The following is a 22,121-nucleotide window of genomic DNA, read 5'->3' as shown; positions in this document are numbered from 1 at the left end:
CACACGTTAAGGATGGTATAATCAATAATGTTTTTAAAAAGCAAAAACAAATTCAAAGTACAGCATATACTTAATCAAAAATACAAGACAAAATAGTGCAATTATTACATTTTAAAATAACCCTTTTCTATTTAAACACCGCATATTAAAAAATATAGATTATTCCTGTTATATGTAGTGTCACTTGATCAATTACGAATCCTTTGCTGCTCAAGAAACGTTATTATTAATCCTGAAAACTGTTGTGCTCTGTTTTAGAATTCTTAAAATAATAACTATAGTTAAGTAATATAAATTGTATAGCAAAATAGTAATATAACAGTCATATTAAAGTCTTACTATTATTTCTTTTGATCAAAGTGTGCATCCTTATACTATGCATTTTATTGAATAATGGAGCCTTTGGTCTGGGGAGTTTGAAGGGAGCAGTGATTGTGTGTGTCGTGATGCAGCTATTTGAAATGCACTCGGAGCAATGGAAGACAATGAGTATGTTTACATGGACACCAATAATCTGATTTTAATGTGATTAAGACAATACTCTGATTAAGAGTCTACCATGTAAACATCGAGTTTTGAATAATTTAATCCGATTAGGGTCCTGATCGAACTAAACAAAAATGGAATTAAGACATGGAGTTTGCCAATTTTAGTCGCATTGCTCAATTACTTATGTCCATGTAAAAGTAGCCACTGTTATTTCCTTATGATCTTCCACTTGATTGTTACAGTGACAACACTAGCCTGCAGGTAATTTTATTGCTGGTAATAAATGTTGCACAGAAATAAACGTTGTTGAAAATATTACATGTAACTATGTATTTCATACAGTATTTAACAAATAACAAATCAATCAATCAATCGATCAAATGTAAGTGCAAAAGAAAAAATTATTCTGACATCAAACCTTTGAATAGTATAGTGGAAACCCAATTATAAGTTATAAGTGACTTTAAAGAAACGCTTCTTAGAAAAGTGAAAATTCTGTCATTATTTTCTCATTGTCCATTTGTTCCAAACCTTGTTGTTTTGGAAACTCATTTTTGTTTTCTACTGTGACGTCAATGGCTTCTAAAGGATTGTAACTACTAGAGGGAGCGTAAATAATGAGTGATTTTTTTTTTTTTTTTTTTTTTTTATCTTTAGGTGAACTATCCCTTTAATCTCAAGCAGATATGGAAGAACATGTGTGTCCCCTTGTTGTTTTGATGGAAGTTAAATGTTTGATGGTTTGAAATGGTGGTGATACATCTTGGTTAGAGCTTAATGTGAGCAATGTAGTGTGGCTTTCTTATGTAATCAGTTGAGGTCATGTTTTGTGAGTGACGTCAGTGTGATTTATTGAGCAGTATGCAGCATCGAGTAAGCGAGAGGCAACGTGTGAATGTGCTATAAATAAGCAGATTTTGGGTTGTGGGTCACCTGCTAGACGCTGAACGTGTTTTGCAGCAACAAAAAACAAGTTGAAGTCATTTATCTTCTGATTTTTTTAGACTTGGTTGTTCAGCTTTATGCAATCAAGTGCAAGTGTGTTTTTTAATTTTATTGCAGCTTTATTATAGACACGAATGTAAATATTTTTTAATTTACATTTTTAAAAGATTATAGTGCAATGTTGTTCATAGTATTAGGCTTGATTTTATTTGTTTTATAGTTCTATTTAGCTCTAATAGCTTTCCATTTCAGTTTTAGTATTGTTTGTGCTTTAACTTAAACATATTTATTCAGTTCACTAGGCAATATTTCTTATTTGTATACTGTATATAGTCTATATCTATAGCAGTGGTGTAACGGGTCACAAATCTTATGTTCGGCTCACATTATGGTTTTTTTATTCACGGATCAGACCATTTTTCGGATCAGCTAAGAAGGGGAGAAGACAAATGTAATTTGCTTTCCATTTATTACAAAAATAGTACTGCAAGACACTTTTGGTTTTAACAAACATAACCTGTAATTTAATTAAAAATGAAAATAAATAAATAATCAGCTAAATTGTAAAATATTCAGTACTGTGAAATATTCACTGCTACTACTACTGTTGCTGATAACGCTAATTTTAATGTCTAAATGTACAATATGTACAACCTATATTTATTTCTAGTCTCATTTTCAATAAATGATTCAGTTATTCACTTTAAAAATAAAATTTAAGGTTTCATTGCTAGATACATACAATTCAACATCCAGATTTCTTGACTAACTGCATCTCTGCTTAATGTTTATCATCTTTTTTTTTCTTATTTATTTTGTGTTGTCACTTGTCACTTTATGTACACTGGAAGCTTCTGTAGCCAAAACAAATTTCCTGTAAGTGTGAAGCACACTTGGCAATAAAACTGATTCTGATTCTGAACAAAGAATTATTCAGTGGTGTTGTTTTGATAGCTGGTTGTCGCCACCTATTGGTTAAATGATGTAATTGCTGCCTACAAATTTCATTTGAGTGTCAAGTTAAATGCATATGATGGTTATTTTGTGTTTTTTGACTTTAAACTAAAGACTGAATCTCATTCTTAATTTTTGCCTTTTTCGAACACAGATTTTAATGCAGCGATTCGAAGGATTATTAAACGTTTGCAAATCCCTGTTATTTATAATTTATGTTGTGTGGTTGTTGAGATCCCGAACTTTTAACGATTAATCATGCAGCTTACACTCAATGCATTAATGCAGGCTAAACAAGTAGTGACAGAAAACACCTTTAATAACCTTAGACACCCACCACATCCTGAATAACCTACCACAACTTCTTCCGTCATCATTACATTTTACTGAAAAGCCTAAATGCTTTCATACATGTGAGAGGCGATGTCTCTGCGATTTGTTACAAATTTAGTATACTAAAAAAAATGTATTAATCCGCAAGCCACTTGTTTCGAACCATGGGTTGTGATCCTTACAAATCATTGATCAACCGTGATCTGTTACACCCCTAATCTATAGTCTTTTTATTTTGAAATTTACATGTTTGTAAGATCTAATCTAATAAATATTCGATTTTTAGTTTTAACAACCTGAGTGCTTTGCACTTGGATTTTATTAGCATTTATTGTTATATTTTCAGTTCATTTGATTTTTAAATTTCAGTATTTTTGATATTTTTTTGCTTTAATGTGTTATTTTGTTTAGATTTTTGTATCACTTACCGTTTCAATCATTTTAAAACTTAACCTTACCATTAAGTTTCTTGAACTAAGGTTATTTTCTGAATTGGTAATCTAATCTAATGCTTATTTGTATTTGATTTTATTGTAGCTTTTTAATTAGCAAAAACATACATATCATTCTATCAATAGTTTAATTTTGGTACAAAATAACACATTACAATATATATTTAATTATTGTTTTATTGGCCTGCTATACTAATTATAAAATGACAAAGATACATAAGAGCCTCAGCAGTATGGCAAGGCATATTGGGATATGTTGACAAGTGTGGTCATCCCAGCATGGGAAGAACATCTATTTTAGAAGACCTTCACCAGAATTACATACGACTTTACATAACATCACGTGATGACACCATGACAATAGCCTTCACATACAAACATCAGCACGACCTAAAGCACATCACCAAAAACCTCTTCAAATAAGCGCTTTCTCGCACAAATGACTCCTTTCTTGAAACATTGTTTGCATTAAAATGCTCAAATCTTTGAAAGTGATCTGCAAACATGCATGTGTGAGTGGTAATGTAGCCTCTGTGCTGTATTTGTTGTTGTTAGCTGTTCAGTGCTAATTAGCACGGCAAGGTAGTTTGTAAGGTCTGATTATAGTTTTCCAGCTTTCCTTGGGAGTCCTTGAGGGACAGATGAACAAACTGGAAGACAGAAAGATCCACACAGAGGTGTGTGGGGAAGTGTGGCTGTGAACGGCGGGTCACACCGAAGCTATTATTAGCTTGGCGGCTAGTATTACAGGCCCGGGGTAGAAAGGGGGTTGTTCCAGTCTATGGCGGACGGGGCTCTGCAGAGGGGTGTAGAAGCCTGTACCCATACGGTAAAAATATATGTATTTTTTCTAATGTATCATTCATTTATTTTTTAAAATATATACCTTAAATATATATATTTTAATAAATATTTTTGTTTAAAATTTTTTGACAATTTTTTAAGTATTTTAAATGACTAAATTTTTAAACTCAAATTTTAAATATTTCCTAATTATATTTCTAATTATTTGGAATAAATAATTTTTAATTTCTAAAACAATTTTCACGTAATTGTTAAATAATAATTTTCTAAAAAACAATTAAATAAGTAAAAAAACATACTTGAGATCTCTGTCAACATTTAGTTCAAAGGTTGGAAATAGATTTTCTTGACCCTGATTTTTTAAATATATGTTGGTCTATGAAGGCTACAATTTTAATAATATATTTTTTTATTTCAAAATGCATTTAACACGTATTCAAAAATATTTTATCCCCCAAAAAAACTATATTTTACGGTATGGGAAGCAGATTTTAAAGGAGATGTGGAGGGAGGAGGGGGTGAAATATGGAGAAAGCAGAGGATTACATGTACTGTGAGGACGGCGAAAGTAACTGGATAGACACGTGGAATGAGAACGAGAGAGAGATGGGTTGTGAGGAAGAGATACATGATAAACCTATCATCTACATGGGCTCATTCCAGAGGTGAAAGTGAGCGCTTCAGTTCAATAAAACCGCAAATAGTAACACGTATAGAGACACATTTAATACCCTCTGAAGAGTAATAAAGCAAGCAGCAAGATGTAAATGTACATTGGATAGCAGGTGGCATGTTGATGTCTAAATTTATTCCTAAAAAATCACTCATTAGATGTTTTGGTTGCAAGTGGAATATATCAAATTGATCATTTTCATATGTAACATGTAAACATTTAAGCTTAATATAGAAAATAAAGTAAAACGATTGTAATGTTCATTCATTTTCCTGTGGATTAGTCCCTTTATTCATTAGTGGTCACCACAGCGGAATGAACCGCTGACTTATCCAGCATTTGTTTTACACAGTGGATGCCCTTTCAGCTGCAACCCATTACTGAGAAACATCCATACATACTCCGGCTAATTTTAGTTTATCCAAGTCACCTATAGTGCATGTCTTCCCTGCAGGCGCAGGACGTCAACATGACGTCTTATTGACGTTGTACTTCAAAGTACCCCAACGTTCTGGGGATGTTGGTTTTTATTCGAAAATGAAAATCAGGTTGATGTCAGAACTCAACGTCCAACCTAAAATCAACTAAATATCAATGTCAATGACGTTGGATTTTGGTCACTTTTCCAACAAAACCTAAAATCAATCAAATATCAACGTAATTTAATGTCGTTATTGGTACCATTATCCTTAGAGACTGGCTAGACATTGAATTTTGGTCACCTGACATCATGACCTAAATCGAACCTAATATTAACATCTTATGATGTTGTGCGCCTGCTAGGTTTGGATAATGGGGAAACCGGATCACCCGGAGGAAACCCATGCTAACACTGGGAGAACATGCAAACTCCACACAGAAATGACAAATGGCCCAGCTGGGGCAAGAAGGTTGCTGTTTCGAGTCCTGGCTAGAATTTGCATGTTCTTTCCATGCTGGCATAGGTTTCCATCCGGGAGCTCCAGTTTCCCCTTCAGTTCAAGGTTATGCGGTATAAATGATTTGAATAAAATTGGACATAGTGTATGTTTGTGAATATGAGACAGGTGTGAATGGGTGTTTCCCAGCACTGGGTTGCAGCTAGAGAAGGGATCTGCTGTGTAAAACATATGCGGTTGGTGGTTCTGCAGCAACCCCTGAGTGATAAATGGGAAAATAAATGAATGAATATTGTCTAAAGCACTATTCAGACAGCATTTCCTATGGAGACCTCTGTCAAAGAAAAACCTCCATAGCTCTTCAGTGATTGAATGGGTTATTTGGGATGTAAATAATTTGTGTGGATGCCTGAATTTTTAATACAACGAACCTGGAAGGACATTATGTGTCTTACATGCTCATTCACATGCCCAAAAAAAACATACTTATATGTGGGTTCCTCAAATATGACTGGTGAGATCTTACCCTGATGCAACTCATGCTAGATTTACACAGGGCATTGGCATCAGCACTAGCTTACTCATCATACAACAGCCAATTACATTGAGCTGCTGTGCAACTCAAAAAAAGAAACACCTATTTATCCAGAGTATATACAGGAATCAGAGAATGAAATTCAATACCTTTTAAGACCTTTTTGAAGACTCCTTACATACATTTTAAGACCTTAAAACTACTTTAGGGGTAACACTTTACAATAACAGTATACATAAATAATAATTTAATATGCAAACTAAACATTACTTTATTATGAATTATTGATAAGTTAAGATATGCACTAATCATGAATTAACTTTAACTACAACATGAGTCACATGAGTTCATGTGTAAATAACGACTATCTTAATTACTTGTTAGTACATGTTGCTAATTAATATATTAATTACTTAATAATTACTTTATAAACTTACTTAATAACTTAATTACTTAATAAACTTAAATAATGTATTAATTAACATTTAATTTTAAGCTAAATGTAACCAACATGAACTCATGAGCTGTTAATCTATAGTTATGTCATGACTTTACTTGGAGGGGCGCATCACTATTAACTCATCCTTAACTACTCATGAACTCCAGTTCATGTTGATGTTGACAGAACACTTCTCTGTTGTTATTCAGTGTAAACTCACTAATTGGACGTGCATAAGGAGTTCGTGAGTAGTTAAGAATGGGTTAATGATGATGTGACCCTCCAAGTAAAGTCACAACATAATTATACATTAACATATCATGAGTTCATCATGGTTAAATTAAGCATAAACTAATGTGGTAATTAATACATTAATTAACAATCAGTCATATACTAACAAGTAATTAAGGTAGCCGTCATTCACACATGAATTCATGTGAATCATGTTGTAGTTAAAGTTAATTCATGATTAGTGCATACCTTAACTCATCATCAATTCATAATAACCTAATGTTTAGTTTACATAATAATACATCTTTATTCATGTGCTGTTATTGTAAACTGTTACCACTTTAGGTTTTAACCGGAAACACTGGTGAGATTTTACCTTGCAGTACATTTACTAAATATTAATGTAAGAAACTAATCCAAAACTAAAACATTATTCATTTGCTGGATTAAAATCTATTAAATCTAGCTAATTCAGCAGGTTGATGCCTATAGAAATGCAGAAATAAGTGTTACCTTGGTTACTGCAGTAAACATAGCAGCGTGATGTCAAATTTTGTTGGATTTCATTGATTTCATAAACTAAACAGCATCTTGATATTCACAGATTTAATTCAGGGAAACTTTAGCATACAGCCATACATTGTATAATCAAAAATTATATAATGTAATGCCTTGCGAAATAGCATTTAATACATTTAAGGGCCTTGAATTTGTCCACATTTATTTAAATTTTAATACTTTTTAAGACCCCGCGGACACCCTGATTTCCCATGTTTTTTTTTTTGTAAAGTTTGATTAAGCTATTGTTAAAGATTTAAGCACTTCAACATCCACCAGCATCGTTTTCCCATTGTTTGTCATTGTTTTCAGCATTGTTTTTCTATTCAAAAATAGATGAATGTATCAGAAGATATTGATTATTTACTTCATTCAGAAACTATTGTTCACTCACTCATGTTGTTTTAATTCTGTAGCCCATATTTCGTTCATACTTCCAAAGGAGGGAAAAATCCACCTTCCATATTAAAGCAGTAGAGAGAGACCAACATTCAAGTCCCCAGCAAATCAAAACTAACCATATGATTTTGTTAGCTTACATTGCTAGTTCTGTAGTGAACAATTCATCTGTGCATGTCATTAAGAAAAAAAAATGTTTGCCTTTCTGCTCTTTTATTAAAATCTGAAAATGCACTTCCTTTTTGTTTTTAGTTAAATTGTCAGATGACGTATGTTTTAGCAAATGGGCGTGGCTAGCATATATCAGGGGTCGCCACAGCGGAATGAACCAACAACTTATCCAGCATATGTTTTACACAGCGGATGCCCTTCAAGCTGTAGCCCATTACTGGGAAACACCTATAAACTCTTACATTCACACATATACACTGTGGACATTTTTTCTTACCCAATTCACCTTTAGCGTATGTCTTTGGACTGGGGAAACCAGAGCACATGGAGGAAACCCACACTAACACGGGGAGAACATGCAAACTCCACACAAAAACCACAACTGGCCCAGCCAGGAATTAAACCAGCAACCTAATTGCTGTGAGGCGAGAGTGCTAACCCCTGAGTAAGTGTAATAGAGACTTATTTGACATCTTTTAAAGGAGTATAACAGGTCTCCTTTAAAAGCTTGTAAGTGCAATATGTATCAGTCCCATTCTCTCCCTATGAATTGATATTTCTTAGATTTAAATTTTCTTAGATTGTTCAATAGATTTCTTATAGAACAATTAAAGTGATTTGCAGAATAAATTGGTCAGTTGTGTAATTCTGTAGACTTAAGTGAGAAAATGGTTTTGTTTCAGGTCAGTGTGTGTATGTGTGGGCATTAGAGAAAGTGCTGCGAAGGAAGACACTGGGAATGTATTTTCCAGATGTCTGGGACTTATCCAGATGGCTATAAATCTAAATGTAGACTACTGCTCTTCCGCCAGTGGACTTACTCAAAGCATGTTGAGAAGATTTTCCTCTATTTTTGGATTCACTCTCCTCTGTCACCTCTCGATGCGTCACGTTGTTTTTGAAAATGAGGGCAGCGACTTTGCTTTCCTTTTTTTTTGAAGAAGAAAAAGTTTCTATGACAACTGTATGACAAAACTGGTGAAGAATATTAGAATCAATATTAAAAATTGCATGTTAATAAACTAGTATTTTAACAGTGAATAATACCTTCTCTTAAGTAATAGCTTCTTAAATATTAATGAAATCTAAAATTTAGATTTTAAAATAAAATAATGTAAAACAAATAATAATAAACTGCATTTATTGAGGTTGTATCTATCTATCTATCTATCTATTTGTCTGTCTGTCTGTCTGTCTGTCTGTCTGTCTGTCCAATGTATTTATCTGTTTGTCTGTCCATCCATCCATCCATCCATCCATCCATCCATCCATCCATCCAATGTCTGTCTGTCTGTCTGTCTGTCCATCCATCCGTCTATCCATCAATCCAAAGTATTTGTTTGTCTGTCCGTCCATTCATCCATCCATCCATCCATCCATGCATTCATCCATCCAATATATTTGTCTGTCTGTCCACCCATCCATCCATCCATCCAATGTATTTATCTGTCTTCCGTCTGTCCATCCATTCATCCATCCATCCATCCATCCATCCATCCATCCATCCAATGTATTTATTTGTCTTTCTGTCTGTCCATCCATCCATCCATCCATCCATCCAATGTATTTCTGTCTCGATGTCTGTCTTTCTGTCTACCCAACCATCCATCCCTCCATCCATCCATCCAATGTATTTGTCTGCCCGTCCGTCTATCTATCCATCCATACATCCATCCATCCAATGTATTTATCTGTCATCCATTTATCCATCCTTCCATCCATCCATTCAATGTATTTATTTGTCTTTCTATCTGTCTGTCTGTCCATCCATCCACCTATCCATTTATCCATCCAATAAATTTGTCTGCCCGTCCATCCATCCATCCATCCATCCATCCATCCATCCATCCATCCATCCATCCATCCATCCATCCATCCATCCATCTATCCATCTATCCATCCAATGTATTTATTTGTCTTTCTATCTGTCTGTCTGTTCGTCCATCTATCCATCCATCATCCAATGTATTTATTCGTCTTTCTATCTGTCTGTCCGTTCGTCCGTCTATCCATCCATCATCCAATGTATTTCTGTCTGTATGTCTGTCTTTCTGTCTACCCAACTATCCATCCATCCTTCCATCCATCCAATGTATTTGTCTGTCTTCCATCTGTCCATCCATCCATCTATCCAATGTATTTATTTGTCTGTTCATCCATCCATCCATCCATCCATCCATCCATCCATCCAATGTATTTCTGTCTGTATGTCTGTCTTTGTCTATCCAACTGTCCATCCATCTATCCATTGTATTTATTTCTGTCTGTCCATCCATCTATTCATTTATCCATCCATCCATCCATCCATCCAGTGTATTTATCAGTTTTTCCATCCATCTGTCCATCCATCCATCCATCCAATCTACTTATCTGTCTGTCCGTCCATCTGTCCGTTAGTCCGTCCGTCTGTCTGTCTGTCTGTCTGTCTAATGCATTTATCTGTCTGTCTATCTGCCTGTGTGTCTATTTATTTTTTTATTATTATTAAATCCTGCTATAGTTTTTTTGTTGATTCAGGGGTAATGACGCTGTAAATGTCTTTCACCAAAAAGTGTCAGCTTATTTACCGATATTTTTTGGATGTTTTCCTCTGTTCTCAGCTATATGGAGAGTACAGAGAGCACCCTGGTGGGTCTCAGCGGAGAGAGGCTACTCGCCTTCTGATGGAGAGACAGCGGAAAAAACATGGACATCACCACCACCACGGACACTACCATCATGCTCACCAGGGGCGCAGTCACAGCCGAAGCCGAAGTCGCCATCATAGCCGGCCCCATCTGGATCTGGAGATAGGGAGCATTCATGATAGACCAGAGGAGGAGCAGGGCCACACGTCGTCCTTCAAGAAACGCCGCTCTTACTCCAAATGCAGAGGTCAATAATAATGAGCCTTGAAAAGCAGATGCCAATAATGTTTGAGAGGTTTAGAGTCTGATTGGGATTGTAATGTTTTCCCAGACTGTGTGGCTCGAGTACAGAAGTTCCTTGTCTCGAAATTGGGAGAAGACTGGATCTTTCTGGTGTTGTTGGGTATTACCATGGCGTTAGTTAGCTGGAGCATGGATTATGCTAGTGCCAAGAGTCTGCAAGGTACTACTTCACCCAGAATTCCACAGCTACTACTGGCTTTTTCTTATATGTTATGTGTATTGTAGGTCCAGTTTATTTTTGTTCTCATTTTGGTGTAATATTTCAGGGGTTTTCAAAGTTCTTAAACATGTACTGTGCATAACCAAAACTGTAGTATGTTTAGGGCTCAAACAAACAAACAGCAAAAAAAATCGTTCAACAGTCTGAATCCGGCAGATCTACAACACCGATAGTCATTGGGTCTACAAGTTTCTCCATAGGCTAAACGTAAAGTCAAATTAGATGCAGATTTCATATAGTTTGACCTACAGTAACCTCTGAAATAGCTAATCAGGGGATACTTTTGGTCAGAATACACTAAATATCCCTCAAGATACTGAAATACCCATTATTTATTAATTAAATAAATGAATACATAAATTTGATTTACCAAAGCATGTATTACACAAACTACCATTGTATTTATCTCATACACAGTACAATATGCGGAGAAATATTTTACAACCGCCTGTTCTTATTTTTATCAATTAGAATCTAAATTATGAAGTATAATAAGATGTAAAAGTGCTTGCCTGTATATAGAATCTATACTGTGTACATTGGACATTGAATTATTGCATTATGCAACATTTAAGCTGCTAATGTGGCAGATATCAAATATGAAGGGCAAATCCTGGAATGAATGAATACGTTCACCTGGAGCTGTTTCATTGCAAATAAATAGTTAAACGGTCAGTAATATGTTTGTTTTATTATTATTTACAAAAGAAAAAAATAAATAGTATACATTAGCAGTAAATAAATTAGCAAACAGTTCAGCTCTTAAATTTAATAAATGTTATAAAGAAATAGAATCAAGTTATCAAATCTCATTAATCTTTTCCTTACTGTATAATTTACACATTCTGATTAAAGAGCAACGAATGAATCTCTCATTTATTTAGATTTTTTGTTTGATTACATTAAATAACAGAGGTGTCACTTTAAAAATGCATACATCTAACATTATAATGAAAGCATTTGATTGCTTTCCTGACTTTTATGCTGATTTAGGACAAAATTAATTGGAAAAAAACCCCTCAATGACCAACATGTTTAGATGTTGTTATTATTATTAATTATGTGTATAAGTCTGTTCAAACACGCACCCAAAACTCAGACTTTCGCTCTGCTTCAAATCGCATGTACAGAATCCGTTTGGGAAACAGCGTCTATTTATCACTATGAAGCACGTCAGCTGACAGTCACACACTGCTATATGACGGTTTTGAGAAATGCATAGGATGGGCGACGGCACCTGAAATGAAAAGGAAGGGGAATCACACCGTTTTATATCTACTTCAAAGTGTTTTAATGCCTAAATAAAGCGAAAGCAAAGAACAGACTCACATTTAAGAGCAAGGGGTGGCCCCTGATGGTTTGGCGGTTTGAATTGCATATATTGTAGGGAAGATCGGCTCTTTAATGTTTGTTGCCACCCATCGGGATGATAGCAGGATAGAATTTTAAAATACAGGGAATCCTGGGAAAAACGGGAGGATTAACAGGTATGCTGTTGACTTCTATAGTAGGAAAAACCAATACTGTGAAAGTCAAAGATTACAAATTTTTAGCTTTCTTCAAAATATCTTTTTTTGCATTCAACAGAAGGAATCCCTTAAAGGTTTAAAATAAGTACAGGGTAGGTTAATGTTGACAGAATTATCAGTTTTGGGTGAACTACCCATTTGTAACATGCATTGATCTACTTCAGTGAATAATAGTAGGGCGTTGACTGGGACAGTTGTAAACTAATATCTGTCACTGCTAGTTTTGTATTATGTAACATTTATTTATTATTTTAGTTGCATAACAAAGTCAATAAAGATTTTGCACAAATTTGTATTGAAAACCCACCTACAGATAGCTTAAAGAGATATTGATGTTGGTCACGGGTCAGGTCCGGGCTAAAAAAATTGCAGATGTTGTCAGGCTGGTTCAGATTAGGACTTAAATACAACAGGCCAGGACTTGGTTAGGGCTGGAGCTCAGCTCTACTCCAGAAACAAAGGCCAGCTGGTCACCTACCACACCCTGCAGTTAATACTGTGCCAATTATTATCCTTGAACCCAAGCCCAGTGAAGTGTCTAACCTGTTTCACAAAAAGCCAACATCAACCATCATAGTGTGTTTGCTTGGAGAGTTTGAGGGCATGAAGGGAAGCCATGCCTGCACTTACACCGTTAAGGGAGAGCTGCTGCTGAAATTAACACAGTTATTTGAGGATTTCAAATAAAATGTTCTCCTTGATCTTCCATGACTTCCCATTGGTACTCCTCAGCACTGAGTCTCCCGCATCTCAACTTGTTCTGCCCAGCCCAAGAATATCTTGCATCTCTACTTATTCCACCAAGCTTAAAGTCTTATGCTCCCTCTCCCACCTCCATTACTGATCTTTGTTGGTTGCTTGCACAACCTTGACTTATTATTTTTATTTATTTTTTATTATTTTATATTTTTTGCTTCAGCCTACTGTGCCCATCCACCTCTTGTCTTTCAGGTCCCTGCTCCAACCTACCATTTAAACCTCCTGTCCCCAACTTCAGCCACAGAGCCCTTAACTTCACCTTGGCGCTCCGACCCATCAGCTGCATGGTTTCACTGGGCTACCTCAATCCTCTTGCTCCACTTTAGTCAGTTGTTGACTTGCCTTCATACTAGTATTTCACTACTCTGGATGTGTCCCTCTTGGTCCTTTGACTTAAGTTCCAATATTCCAGGTCCTAAACAAGAAAGATGCTCCTCAAGTCCACTCATAAGCCAGTCACCTACAACTGGTTGAACCTGCCTCTTCATTCTCTAGGCCAGAGAAGAAGTGGTCCCCAACTGAGCCTGGTTTCACCTAAGGCTATTTTTTCTCAATTTCTACCAATGATGGAGTTTGAGTTCCTTGCCACTGTCAGCTTTGATTTGATCTATTAAGGTTGGTAAATCTGCCCTACTGTTGATCTCTCTCAAAGTGAGAAACCTAATTTTTGTGGAACTACCTGCTGAACATTTATCATGTTAATAAGAATTCGTATGTTTGCCATTTTCTTTTTTTTATCGCTGTAAAGCATTATAGAAGTAAAGGTGTCTTCACTTGACTGCTGACCTGTGGTGTCACCCTGGTTCACCCTATTGTATTTAGCGTGGGTTCCACCTTCATCATCTTATCTCCATCACTCTACCCCAGTCTACCAGTCTTTCTTGGGGTTGTGGGCCACCATGGTTTCTCCATTGACTCTGCCATGGACTGCACTTTTCATCTGCTCTTGTCATCTCTGCCCCAATCATCTTCTCTTTTGGTTGCCTGCTCTCTGCCAACCCTTCATTGGCCTCCTGAAGTACAATGATGCACCTTTCAAAAGAGGGAGGCAAATATCATGTAAGTTCTGTCTTGAGTTTATTCCATTGGTTTGACCTAAACCACTTTTCCACTATTGTGACGAAGGTTCTAACAGTTGAGCACAGTTCCTCTTCTAGATGAGCCTGGTATGAAGGCGTCATTGCATGATTACAATTGTTTTTATTATGTAATTATAGGCATGGTTAGACAAACGTGCTGGCCTTATAGAGTGCATGTGTGTGTATGATGTTATCACTTTTTTGCCTAGCCAGTTCCTCCATAACTGCCTAAACAGAAGTGTACTATTTATTTATTTATTTATTTATTTATTTATTTATTGTTATTCAATTAAGTAGATATCAGAAATAAAATGTCCCCAAACAGAAATATCTAATAATCGCCCATACAGCTGTTTACATTTACATTACTGTGGCAACAACCAATGCATTTGTATTACGTTCCAGAGATCCGTTATCATCCCGTTATCAGCACCATGCTGGAAAATTAAACCGTAACAGTGCTGACTGATCTGAATTGGAACAAAATGGATGGGATTTAGCTTGATAGTGACACAATTGTGTCTCATCACGACACAATTGAAGCTCATTTCTTAGTAAGCCTTTCACAATAATCAATATATTGACTTATTGCACAACACATGGACAGGTCCTCAATCATTTTTGACAATGCAATAAACATCGCCCATACATAAAAAACAATTCCAGCGACATTTTAGCTGATTGTGCAACCTTTCCTTCTCTATCGGAGGTGTCAGTATCAGTATGAAAAAAAACTCTGTAGTATTTACTATAAATTATTATGGTGTATTTTCATGTGAGTGTCTGACAACTGTAAATAAATCTGGTAGCATATATCGCAGCCTCTAAACATTTATTATTATTTATTTAGGATGTGCGTTTTCACATTCTGATTCCAATGCCTAATTTTTTATTTGTTAAAATGACTAGAATTAATTGTTACTAAGATTAAAATGTCATGTTTTCTTTGGAAGAGTATATATGAATTATGATGCTATGATATTCTCATTCTGGCGTTGTTTAATGAGTGGCATAATATCGTTTATCCAAATATATTTTGGTGGAATATATATCGTACAACAAAAAATAGATATCGTGACGGGCCTATTTATTAGTCTCCATGAGTGTTTTGATCTTTGATACACCTGTCCTCGGTTCTGATGACTACCCCATAGGTTTTAAGCATTTTTTGGTACTGTTTTTGTATTGCTTTCCTTCTGCATTTTTAATTCAATGTTTTTTTTTCTTTTGTAATTTATGCCTTACAAAATAAACTGATTTTATTATAGCTGTGTAAAATATTACAATAATATTCTGTAATATAAATAAAATACTGCATATTTAATACACCTATCAAACACAGTAATACTTTACATACAGTGTTCAGCATATATAAGTACACCCCTCACAAATCTCTCTTTTAAATTCATATTTTTAATGGGAAGCTATACAATATTATATTTGTGCATATACATTAGATTAGTCAGTACTGAAGCCAAATCTGGAGCTTATCTAACAAAATACCTTAGGATGACAGTCTAAAAACTAGTATAGCCAAATGTATATGTTAACGAAAAATATTAAAAACAAATTTAAAAATGAGGAAAAATGAAGAGAAGCAAAAAAAATAAAAATTTTGTTGAAATTTTGTAGGTTGTATTTTATTTTTGCAATATTTTGCTTGAATTTAATTGTATTATCTTTCAATTTCTAAATATGTTTGGTGACTAAAATATAATTGTAATAAATGTATCTGTTTTGTAAATCTGTTTTGTTTTAATGCACTAAATATGTTGCCTATATTCACTGAGAAATGGATAAAAATATTCATTTTCAAAATGGGGTGTACACAATTATGCTGAGGACTGTATTACTTTTTAGAAAACTGTTTTTTTATTATTTAAAATATTATTTACATTATAACAATGTCACAAAATCATGCTTTAATGGTCATTGCTTTTGAAAACCCCTGTTCTATTTTGCCAACTTAATTTCTACACATTATTTTGCAGCTTTCAGTGTTTGCCACAATTTTTGCTCCACTGGGTTTTCTTTCATTTATTTTTGTTTACATCTTCCTCTTTCCTCTCCTTCATGTGTTTCATCAATTCTTTCCTTCCCTGTATCCCTTAGCCTATAAGTGGTTTTATGGTGAGTTGAGGGGAAACATCCCACTGCAGTACCTGGTCTGGGTCTCCTATCCCATGGTGCTCATCCTTTTTGCCTCCCTTTTCTGCCACCTGGTCGCTCCTCAGGCAATTGGTGTGTAGTCTGACCTTTCCCTCTGCTTTGATTTGACATATTTAATTAGCTGTTTTTCTTAAATTTGCTAATATCTACGTATATAAATTATTTGCAGCTTCAACAACTGTAACTGCTGCAAACTGTTTACTACTTAATATCGCCACCTGCTGATTATACAGTGCTTATGACCACTGATTTACAATTTTTACTATAACTATACTTTGTTTTAAAATGTTAATAGAATTACAGTAAACATTAACCAAACTTAAGCAAAAACAAAAATCAACTAGTTCACTCAAAAGTGTATTTTCAGTGCTGTTTTGTTCAAACTACTTATTTTAAATAAGTTAAAACAACACCATTCTTACAACTCAATTGTTTTAAGATGAATCCACTTCAATTTGTAAAAACAATTAAGGTAACTTAATTGATTTGTGTTGGGACAACATGAAGGATTTGTGTGGAACCCAGCGTTTTTTACACTGTAGTTAAGGGACATTTTCTCACTTTATTTGAAGTTGATGTACATCAAATCTTGGAAATGGGTTTTTCAAAAGTAACAAAGGGATTTTGAATTGAGATCAGACCATGTAATCCAATTTTACATTTGATTTGGATCAAACTTGCCTTTTGGGTTTTTTAAATCTTTAAACTCAGATTGGGATCTAAATGATCCAAAAAAAAAAACAAGATTATCCTGATCCCATCAGAAGGGGGAATTCAGTTGTGACAAAATAAAATAAAAAAAAAGTTTTATTTATTAAGTGAATTATCACAAACTTGATGGTTTCTAATGACATATAAATAGATATCGTAAAAAAAAAAAAAAAAAAAGGCGAAGCAGTATTGTATTAGAACAAACGAAAAAGGTTGTTCATGTGTGTTTGATCAGGGTTGGAGCCGAATGTAGCAGGGGTGCATTTCTGAAAACCATCGTTAGGCAACTAAGGTGCGAGTTGTATCGTTACAAACATAGTTTGTTGATTTGGCAGTTCCCAAAAACATCGTTCCAACGAACGTTCGGAAACTGCATTGCAAACTGAGAACATAGTTCCTGGCTGTGTTCTAGTCCTAATTATCCCCCTTATGCCCTATTCCTTTAGAACATTCTAACCTTTAAACTTGGAATTATTTTTTAAGCATTAAAGTCATCCCTCTTAGGTGTGATGTACTTTGAAAGTATTTTTAAAGTTTAGTTTTAGCAACCTTCATGTTTTTACAATTGCGCTCCCTTCACAATGCACTTTGAAAACATGGATGCCATTTTGAACACAGCCGTGGCTCATGACGAAAGCTATAGGTGACCTAATATTTAAAAGCAGAATTTACGTTACGAATCCAAAGCTTGTGAAAACAAAAAACATAGCATACGTTAATCGTTTAAATTTATAGTAGGTTATTTATTAAGTATCTGTACTGTATTTGACATGGGCCTGTTAGTTAGAACATTCTGCAGTGGTTTGCATGTGTCAAATTGTAAAAGTATACTTTTCAAAAAATAAAATAAATAAACAATATCCTACATAATAATAATAATAATAATAATCATTAATATTATTATTATAGAAGTTTTTTTTCCAAATAAATAATAAATATTAAGTTTCATTTCTTAATAAATCACCTCAATAATTATTTATTAATTTATTGATTTATATATGAGATTGGAATACGTGTTACCGTACGTTCACACCGAAAGCGGCGAGAGCGTCAAAGTAGCCGGAAGTCATTCATTTTCAATGAGAGCCGGTGGCGATAGGCGGCAAGGAGCAGCGCGGCGCGTCTTCGCCGGCGTGAGCGTCGAGGAGAGTTGAAATGAAGTCAACTTTATGGTAATGAGCTATGACGCGGTTCGGCGACCAGCAATCACAATGAAGACGCCCATCGATTGATAGCAGTTCAGAGAACACAGACCAGTGAACTTTGGTTCCGACCACAGTTGTTCCCAAGGGTTTGATTATTGCGGTCGCCGGATTTCCAATTATTTACAATTTTTTCCTACAGGAACATACATTAAATAAGTTACTGGCGAGTTACTGATGTGCATTAATGTTATATAAATTTATCTTAAAAAAGCGGGAATCTCACGCGATGTGACAGGATATTTCAGACATATGGACACATTTTGGATAAATAGAGCAAAGCCACACCACACGCAACTTGATCTTCCATTGTTGTATGAATTTGATAAGAAGTGCGCAACATTTTCACGCTAGAAACATGTTTTATGCAGGAATGCAACTGATATGCTGCAACGGCTCCTTTAAATACTAGATCAATGTAGCGAGTTTTGACGCTCTCGCCGCAGGAGCTGAAGGCAGAGAGCGTTGTCGCCAGGGCGGCCAGAGCGACCTTGGACGCTCTCGCCGCTTTCGGTGTGAACGTACGGTTAGCTTTTGTAAGTGAATTTATAAAATATAAATTCAAAATTTAATTTGCACATAGAAATGATGGGGTTCTTCTCTAAAGAAGTTGTTACTCCACCCTGTTTAGAGCATCATTATGGGCATTTTGCGCTATAACTAACGTGGTTCAAACAATGCATCTGCGACAGAGAAACTATGGGTTTTGGGAAACACTCGTCACTACATCGCTCTTTTGCCAACCGATGCATCGTACTATGATCATTACTTTGTATAACTATGTATGTGACTAATAAAACTTGACTTGACTTGACTTGATAGTTCAGCTGCGAGTTACGTCTTTGTTTGGGAAATGCACCTCAAGAAGATAGATGTTTAGGAGCAGGGCTGAGCACCCTTGCAATAGATATATACATAGGCAACTTGTAATATACACATGAACCTATTCAAAACCAAACTGCAGGAAACAAGCAGGATAAAAGTTTACTTTTGAAAAAGTTCTGTACAAAATAAGTTCAATTTAATTAATGTCTAGCTTGGAGTCATCAAAAAAGTGACATAAATCCATTATCATTTTTAACTCTGTTGACAGACATTTGCCATTGATTTTTCATGATTCATTCCTTATTTTTTATTCCCCCGAGCGCATTGATTGTTTTGTTATTTACTTTTTTCCTTCTGACTGATATTTCCCCCCCAGGCTCTGGTATTCCGGAGATGAAAACCATACTCAGAGGTGTTGTGCTGAAGGAGTATTTGACACTCAAAGCATTTGTTGCGAAGGTGGTGGGACTCACTGCTGGCCTGGGCAGTGGTATGCCGGTTGGCAAAGAGGTGAGACGTATTCGATCTTGTCAGTCTCGCGTAACATACACTATGGTTTACCATTTCATATTATACAAAATTCAAATTTGGTGGCCAATTGGGTCAACTCTGCTCCGTCTAACCTTTAAATCCTGCTATTTTTATGCATTAGGGTCCATTTGTTCACATAGCCAGCATCTGTGCTGCTGTGCTCAGCAAGTTTATGTCGTTCTTCTCTGGAGTCTATCAGGTAAGCAGAAGTGCATGGAGATTCTGCACCGCACATTTGGCATCGCCATTCATAAAATGGAGTAATGCTCGTATATCATCCAGGGATGAGACAGGGTGCTTTCTGTTACGCATTATCTTTGAGGACAGTGCTGATAAATCATCCTGGGCATTTATATTACCGTGTATTATTTTCCATCTTTCTATACCTGTACCCTCAGCTGTGTCCGCTTCTTTTGTTTCTATTTTTTTCTTTGTCTATATCTGTGTCAGTAGAGCCCATATGGTTATACAGACATCCTCACTGTGGGCTGTGCAGTGGGGGTCGGATGCTGCTTTGGAACCCCTTTAGGAGGTAAAGTGCTTTTTTTTTTTTGCCGTTTCAGCTTATTTTGGAAGGTGAAATTCAGTCACTGGCCACTTTATTAGGTATATCTTGCTTGTACTGGGACTAACTGGTTTATTAACTCGCTCACATTCATTTAGCAAGGTGCTGGAAACATTCTTCAAGGGATATTGGTCCATTCTGATATCAGAGTATCATACAGTTCATATAGAGATTTATGAATTGAACATGCATGACGAAATGATTTGAGCGTTGTTACATCACAAGCGGCCCTGATGGAAGTAGCCATCACATTGTGGGGTACACTGTGGTCATAGTGGGACAGACAAAAATCTGCACAGAAATGGCTAAAACAATGTCCATCGATTTTGTCTGTGGCTAAATATAACCCAAAAATTCTGTATGGTAGTGTGTCATTTTTGTTAATAATTTACCAAAACATTAGTTGTCCTCCGTCACGGGGTTCCCAGGTTTCTTTAAGTGAAGTTTTTAAACTAATTTCGAGAGGAGCACGTGATATAATTGACAGCAGCTCGCCACCTATCTACACTCATTAGTTAGCCAATCAGATCTATCCTAACCCACTATAAGTAGCCTAGCTAGACATTACTCCCTTATCTTCGTTTTCCGAAGAAACCCCCCCCATCCACCCCTTTCTCCTCCTTTTCTCCTTTACAAAAAGGGGAGCTCTCGAGAACCACCTGATCTCGTACTCCCCTCACATGCTCTATGGACCTGGCGGGAGCCCTGGGCTCAACTATCTCCGAGCTCAGGGTTCTCTCCCGGGACAGCATGCCAAACCTGCTTACAGCTGTCAAGCAATATCTAAGTGTGAACTCTTGAAAGTGTTTAAAAACCAACATAGGTCCTTGAAAGTGCTTGAATTTCAAATTGGTAGTGTTATTGTAACAATTGTACTGTGCTTCTTTAAAACTGAACGAAAAAAAAAAAAAAAGAAATTCTTTATAAATCTTACATTTAAATATTAAACACTCACCAGCCACTTTATTAGGTACACCTGTTCAACTGCTTGTTAACGCAAAGTTCTAATCAGCCAATCACATGGCAGCAACTCATTGCATTTAGCCATGTAGACATGGTCAAGATGATCTGCTGCAGTTCAAACTGAGCATCAGAATGGAGAAGAAAGGTGATTTAAGTGCCTTTGGTTGTTGGTGCCAGACGGGCTGATCTGAGTATTTTAGAAACTGCTGATCTACTTGGATTTTCACGCACAACCATTTTTAGTGTTTACAGAGAATGATCCGAAAAAGAGAAAATATTTTAGTGAGCGGCAGTTCTGTGGGTGCAAATGCCTTGTTGATGCCAGAGGTCAGAGGAGAATGGCCAGACTGGTTCAAGCTGATAGAAAGACAACAAACTCAAATAACCACTTGTTACAACTGAGGTATGCAGAAGAGCATCAAGAGCATCAATGACCGCACAACACGTCCAACCTTGAGGCAAATGTGCTACAGCAGCAGAAGACCTCACCGAGTGTCACACCTGTCAACTAAGAACAGGAAACTGAGGCTACAAATTGGCTACAGGCTCACCAAAATGGGACAATAGAAGATTGGAAAAAACGTTGCCTGGTTTGATGAGTCTCGATTTCTGCTGCAACATTCGGGTGGTAGGATCAGAATTTGGCAGCAACAACATGAAAGCATCCATCTATCCTGCCTTTTATCATATATATTCATTCAGTCGGATGGGAGTGGTGTCCAATTAGTACCAATTGAGCATCATGTCAATGCCACAGCCTACCTGAGTATTGTTGCT

At 35.8% G+C, this 22,121-nt stretch overlaps 1 protein-coding gene across 17 annotated transcripts in view; it reads left to right on the top strand.

Annotated features, from left to right (window-relative positions):
• Nucleotides 1–22,121, top strand: part of clcn1a (chloride channel, voltage-sensitive 1a) — a 51,898-nt gene that overhangs the window by 3,845 nt on the left and 25,932 nt on the right. For 7 of the 17 annotated variants that reach the window (XR_012394747.1, XR_012394746.1, XM_073931210.1 and 4 more), the window contains exons 2-7: nt 10,462–10,735; nt 10,820–10,951; nt 16,491–16,619; nt 19,662–19,795; nt 19,938–20,015; nt 20,270–20,348. Coding sequence is in view for 8 of the 17 variants with exons in the window: in XM_073931210.1 (XP_073787311.1) it covers nt 10,462–10,735; nt 10,820–10,951; nt 16,491–16,619; nt 19,662–19,795; nt 19,938–20,015; nt 20,270–20,348 (826 nt within the window). In the remaining 9 variants the exon portion in view is untranslated. Of the gene's footprint in view, nt 1–3,938; nt 4,003–10,461; nt 10,736–10,819; nt 10,952–16,490; nt 16,620–19,661; nt 19,796–19,937; nt 20,016–20,269; nt 20,349–22,121 lie in introns of those variants that run through there. The other 10 variants (XR_012394749.1, XM_073931212.1, XM_017352282.4 and 7 more) reach the window with 4 other exon arrangements.

Source organism: Danio rerio, chromosome 19 (assembly GCF_049306965.1).
Source record: "Danio rerio strain Tuebingen ecotype United States chromosome 19, GRCz12tu, whole genome shotgun sequence".
NCBI lineage: Eukaryota > Metazoa > Chordata > Actinopteri > Cypriniformes > Danionidae > Danio > Danio rerio.
The sequence above is the reverse complement of the archived record's forward strand: the minus strand, read 5'-3'. Positions and strand labels throughout refer to the sequence as shown.